The following is a 6861-nucleotide window of genomic DNA, read 5'->3' on the forward strand; positions in this document are numbered from 1 at the left end:
AATATAAACTTTTTTCTGAGTGCTCTTCTCCCCATCACCCACAAAGTTATAAGTGAGTCCATTCGATAATGATTTTTTATGCTTCATTCAGAAACTGACCAAGTGTTAAACAATACAAATAAAAGAGGAGTGTTGCTCTTTAATGTAGGAGTGCAGTGAGGTTATAAATTAAAAAATAGCAGACTGGGCCACAATGTAGATTTCACTACTTTGATAGGCCGACTTTTTTGGGAGGGAGTTTGGAACTTGGCCTTTTTTCACAGTTAGGTTTATGTTGGGAATATCATTTATTTTTTCGGGCTTCAGGATAATGGACGGCGTGTTATTTTTTTTAACTTTTTTTTTATATGTCGTAGATTTTTTCTTGTAATACTGTTTAGGTCTCTGTTGAGGAGATGAGAGATTGGACTCTTGAGTGTTGTCTATACCAGGCATAGATAGCCAGTACGATCTTTAATTTTTCGTCATCGAGACTTTTTAGATAGAATAGTTGTCTGGCCTATACAAAATTCTTAGACGGTCGTGGCTATTTCGGTAACTCCTTCTTTGTATTATACAAAATAATGATAATTCAGTGATAATAATTCCATTCAATTCATAAGAGTATGCATTTTTTCATCTATGTTTTCTTATGACGTTATCACGTAAAATTATCGTTCGTAAACCAACGAATATTATTAAAATATTCTGTATTTGAAAAATTATATTATATTTTTTATTTGAATAAAATAAATGTACGAAAACATTATTATGTTTTATAAAAATATATATATATGTATATAAGTCAACTACAAACAATTTCTTATTACCATTTTGTAACACTATTTAAAGGTAACGTTTATGCATGCTAAGCGCGCCACTTCATACGTTTAAAAATACACTCTGAAAAGGCATTAATTTTGAAAAAAATTCAATTTTTAGATTTATCCCTTTAGTCACACTGTAAAACCTATCTTTGTTCATAATTTCACGTTTCTACCTATACGGGAAGTGTCTTATAATTTTAATGATCAGTGAGTGAGTCAATAACAATATTGCAAATTTTGAAATCCTCCCATTTTGAAACGGCACAATATTAAGGGCTCATTTTCTTACAGCGTCCTAAGCTATTCGAGATTAATCTGTGTCTTAAATTTCAAAAGTTTATCTGAGGAAGCAGAGATATGTGGGTTAGAAAAACTGGGCGAATTGGTTTGTGTAAAGATACACTGGCATAGCTGGAACTTGGCCGAGCGAACTACTGTGCACTCAGTTATGTAATATATTCGATTATAAGGTATGATAGCATATTGTCAAGTGCCAAGTATAAAATATTTAAAATTTATTTTGAGTCATAAAAGTTATGTTTACATTCTTAATCACTGTCTATAAAGTCATTCAGCATATCTGTACAATCTTCATCCTCCAAATCTTTGTTGATTAATGATTCGTCAACTGAGCTTGAATCCATACTGTTATCAGCATCCATAGTTTCTATTACAGTATTTGGCTGAACATTTTCAGTATTAACATTGACAAACAATGTCTTTACTTCAATGGGTAAAGCTGAATCTTTAACGGTTTTATTGAAAATATTAGTTTTGTTTTCTGGGATAGTGTTTTGAACAGATTGTGGAATTGTATTAGGCTGGACATTCTTAGTATTAATAATTTTAACTTCTTTTCCTTTAATGGGTATAGTAGAGTCTTCTACTATTTCATTTATTATTTCAGTTTTGTTCTCTGATAAATTACTTTGAGTAGATTGTGGAATTATATTTGGTTGAACATTTTTTAATTCTTTTACTTGAATGGGTACAGTTGAATCTTCAACTATTTCATTTAAAAAATGAGTTTTATTTTCTGGTATAGTACTTTGAGCACATGGCGGAATTTCTATATCATTTTCAAGAGGGAAAAATAGTGTATCATTACGTGGACGGATAATATGTTCAAGCTCGCTTAATGATGATCTACAAGCTTCTTTTACCTGAATAACAATAAAATCAGTAACATTTTAAGAAATGAAAAAATGTATAGCAATACATGATACATAAATATAAGGTATCACTATATCACTGTCATTTAAAAATGTCTAGTGGTAACTTACTTTTTCATTACGATCAGTCGTTCCAAAAGTAAAAACACGTAATGCTACAGATGTATGAGTAATACATTGTGGATGTGGTGATATAATCAAAGCTAATAATGATTTGTACAAGTTAAGACGACACAAATCGTCATAGTACGGTAGAGGATAATCATTTGGTCGTTGACATTTAATAATTTCTAATAGCAAACCCATGATTGTACTTTGAAAAATCTAAAAATTGATGTTAACATTTTTATGAAACAATTATTTAAAAATAAATATTTAACATACTTTGAATTGTAGAACTTTCAAATTTGATGACAAGGTGTTTAAAAATAATTGAAGTGTTTTATGAGCTTCATTACACACAGTTTTATTCGCAAGATAATCATGCATAACAATTGTATCACGTTGATTAATAATTTTTTGATTTAGAGCACCACTCTTTCTTTTTTTGTTACCTGTTTGTTTGTCAACCTTCAACGAAATGTTTAGTATTAAATACAATATTTTAATAGTATTAATAAATATTAAATAACCATTTATTTAACAAACTTACAACTAAATTTAGAGATGGTTTATCAAATTTGATATCAAATAAAATCCCAGAAGTAAGGCTTTCACTGAACAATTCGAGTGAGCTCTGTGACCCAGCTACAGCTAGCCACGAGCATAGAACTTGATATGTTAACACACGCTGTTGCCTTCATAATAATTAAATAAAACATTGTCAGTAATTACAACATTAATACTAAAAAGATATATAAAAATAAAACTTACAATTTAGATCTTGTGGTACCGTATTGAGCATTTGATGAATTAAAATGTGTCATGTTTAAGGATTGTATTAAAATACGACAAATTAATGTTCCTTGAGGTATTAAAATCCTTCCACAACTGTAAAATGAATGTCATAATTTATTATTTTGCAATAAAGTTTAAAAACAATGAATCTACAAGAAAAAAATATACTTTTAAACATAAATTAGATAATGTATACCATTTAATAAGAGCTGAAATAGTTTTGATGGCAGAAGAGTGTAATTTCCATAAAACAGAATCCAATGCAATGACATCTTCAGTAATCATTGTAGCGTTAAGTTTCTCCGAAGTAACAGATAAAGTACAAAGAGCAAATTGAATAACTTTGTTAGAATCAAAATGTTTGACAGTAGAAAACATAGACCTATAAATATTCTTACACTTTTAATCTGTATTATAAATTATAAATATATAAATGTGTATATATACACTGAGATGTATTCTTACAACAACATTGATTGAATTGCTGTATTGAAAAATATAAATAATGATGTCAACTTTTCATAACGTTCTTTAGGAGTCATTTGTGTAAGTTCAGATAATTTAAAAATTGATACATCAAATTTTCCTTCATAATTATCAGTCACATCCGTTCCAAAGAAGAACTAATTACCAACAATGAATAGAGTTACAAGACGTATTTAAATTTTTTAAATTAAATGTTTCTTACATTAACATTAGTATACAGTTGGTTCAAAAAATAATTGGCAGAGTATAAATAATCATTAAATTGACAAGTCCAAGCTTCAGCATGATGTATACCTTGTTGCCCACGACCACCACATTGAGGATATAAAGCAAGATATTTTGTCACTTTGAAAACAATATTATCTTCGTTAAAACACTCGCTTAGTGCTTTAGTTGTAAATTTATCCAATGCATTCTATAACAGCATATTTGTACGATTACATTAAATGACTTAAGCTAGTTAAGTTATCAAAAACAAATGGAAAAATAAAATGATACCTTGAACTGATTGCACGTTCCTCCATAATATTTAATAAACAATCTTATTAGAGTTGCTTGTGCATCTATAGTCTATACAAACAATTTATAGTATAATAATTGATATGTCTTATTCTACAATTAAATAGTACAAGAAATCAAAAGCAGGTCCATTTAAGATATAGGAATTAATATTTAAATAAGATATAAGTCAATGCTAGTGATTGTAATAACATAAATAATTTAGAATTCTTACCGATTTATTGACTTTTCTTGATATTAAGTTATCAAAAAATGTTGGCAGTACTATATTGATTATCTGCTTTTTTATGTCAACATCAGCCAAAGTTGATGTGATAAAAATGTCTGAAAAAAGTATATAACCTAAATTATCATCGCATACAACTTTAATAACTATATCTGAATTGGTTTAAACAACAATTATAATCTTTTTGATCTAACTATTATTACTTTCTATCTATTTAAATATTATTATTCTCTATTTAAAATATTTAAAATTGAGCATTATTATATTTAAGGTACAGAGATTAAATAGTTTGACGGCCGTTAAATATAAACCATTAGGTATTTATATTATTATAGTAGTTAATTTTTAATTTTTACCAAACATATTGCATTCTTCAGAAGAAAGTCCATAATTAACAGCATTGTTCAAACGTTTCTGAAACCAGTTAACTGCTTCATCAGCCTATGAAAAAATAAAATGTCAATTATAACATACAACCGTAGTCATGAAAATGCTTTTATCGTAAGACCTTTAACGATGCGACTAGCGAATTCATTTTATGCAATTACACAGTGGCTATTTTCAAGTCCAACGAGGAACTCCTTTCAAGAAGGCGAAACGAAACGAAAAGAAAATTAAATGAGTATTTAAATTTTAAAGTATTTAGGATCATAGAACAATACTAGGTAGCATCACTGAAAAAATAATAGGTAGTAAAAAACCGTACACGTGCTAGTAGTCCGTGCTTATCACTCATCGGTAACTTTTTTTGTTGATAACAAGGTGTATTGATAAGGTGCGTCATCTGGACCACGGACTAATATGCGGACTCTATGCTCTGGACGGACCCCATACTGGACTCTATACTCTTGATTGAAAATATTACCACAGTTCTATAGTCACCAGAGCGCGCTTCCTGTCCTATGAAGGCCTGTATATTATTCATACTTTTAAATGCAAAATGTCTTAAAAATTAAGAATTAAAATGCTATTTTTTTTTAAATTGAAATTACTATTTACAAAAACATTAAATAATAAAAAGTTTTTTTTAATTGAGTTGGCATAATAAATTGGAGCCTGTTACATTACATTTGCATTTTAATCATTTTCAATAGTTTTTATCGAGTAGACATCAATTATAAAATAATATAATTAAGTCACTTCATTGGATATTTGCATCCTTCTTAAAATCTTTAAATTAAATTCAAACTATTATGCTTCTGCTCCTAATTTTAACAGTAGTCTGGTAGAGTGGAGTATTATTTTCTAGTGCTCATAAAAACTCTAAAAACATGTTTAAATTATTTTGCATATTTTATTATATTATTAGGTATATTATTTATATTATATTATTCAATAATAGTTATCTTACAAGCTTCAAACTAATTTTGAAAAATTATTTAGTTTTTTTGGTGTTTTCTTGTTTTTAGCAACTTGCTAATTTTTTTCTTTTGCAAGGGAATATCATTCTTATTTTGACATACTTAATGCGTTATAATATATTTGGTTAAAATTTGACTGTGTATTGAGCAACCAACCTTTGTCAAAAATTTTGTTTATATATTTCTTCAATAACTACAAATTATGTTAGAAAAATGTATATGAAATTTTTAAATTGAAATGCAACATTACAAACATCATCTTTTACCGGGGACAGATAGTTATATATTTAGATATTTTACAGTATAATCTAGTACAGTGCTTCTCAATTTTTTTTGACATGAGGCTCCCTAAATTTAATGTAAAACTGTCAAGGCCCCATTAATCAAAATTATTAATTGTTTTTTCTAAATTAGGTATATACTAAAATTACATGTACTATTTCACACAGATAAATTATTAAAATGTATAGTAAATCAATGTTTTAATATATACATTTGAGAAATATTAATAATAGTATTAAAATTTAAGTATTTAAACTTTTTCCATAAACGCTTAAAGTCTAAAGAAAATAAGCACTGATCTAGCATGACCATATAAGTTTATCAACCATTTAGCATATAGTTATGTTTCTATCCCCAGGATCTCAGTTAATATATAATAATATATAGGTACCTAATAGCATTGATTTTATAATATACTATAAATACTATGAATATATTATAAAATCAATGGTGATAGGTACAACTGAGTAATAAATGCTTATAAAAAGATATTCAAAATATATGCATTTTGGTAACACGTAGGTAATATGAATGCTAGTATAATACTAGTACTAGTATTATGAATTGTATTTAAAATCAATATATTAATAATTATTATTTGTTAATTATAACACTTAGAAAGCATTATGTATGATAATTTAGTGAATTAACTCTTATATTTTTCATATATTTTTTTGGAATAGGAAATTTAAAAATGACAATTTAGTTAATCATATTTAATAATATTAATAGTTGTATTCATAGACAAGAATACTAATTTGTATTTGATTAAAAAAAAGCATTTAAATACATGTATACAAATAATTTAGAACATAGAAGTTATTATGCAATTAAAAATGTTGAATTTTATCATAATATATTTTAAATTTTCTATAATTATGGTAATTTGGTGTAGGTACTAAAAGTAAGGCACTATTATAGTGCTCTACTAAAAGTGTTCGTTTTTAGGCCTCTTTAGGACATATAGCGCTCCCGGTGGTGACGACTATCTGTAGTAAAATTTTCAATCAAGTTTTCAAACAAGTGACGACACCTTATGAATACACCTTGATTTTATCACGAACTAAGATATTGTTTGTTCTATGCATAAATATTAAACATATTAGTTTAAT

The 6861-nt window shown here is 27.2% G+C and overlaps 1 protein-coding gene across 1 annotated transcript; it reads right to left on the reverse strand.

The window, feature by feature from the left end:
- Window positions 1–1304: 1304 nt before the first annotated feature.
- Window positions 1305–4827, reverse strand: LOC100163808 (proline-, glutamic acid- and leucine-rich protein 1). The gene is made up of 12 exons (XM_001943849.5): window positions 4615–4827; window positions 4463–4547; window positions 4095–4204; window positions 3860–3931; window positions 3564–3776; window positions 3341–3498; window positions 3072–3257; window positions 2852–2968; window positions 2631–2775; window positions 2363–2548; window positions 2090–2302; window positions 1305–1969 (listed from the first exon to the last, which is right to left on the reverse strand). The coding sequence occupies exons 1-12, from the start codon at window positions 4639–4641 to the stop codon at window positions 1355–1357; spliced, it is 2127 nt and encodes a 708-aa protein (XP_001943884.1). The 5' UTR covers window positions 4642–4827; the 3' UTR covers window positions 1305–1354.
- Between the last annotated feature and the right edge of the window lie 2034 nt (window positions 4828–6861).

Source organism: Acyrthosiphon pisum, chromosome A1, assembly GCF_005508785.2.
Source record: "Acyrthosiphon pisum isolate AL4f chromosome A1, pea_aphid_22Mar2018_4r6ur, whole genome shotgun sequence".
Lineage (NCBI taxonomy): Eukaryota > Metazoa > Arthropoda > Insecta > Hemiptera > Aphididae > Acyrthosiphon > Acyrthosiphon pisum.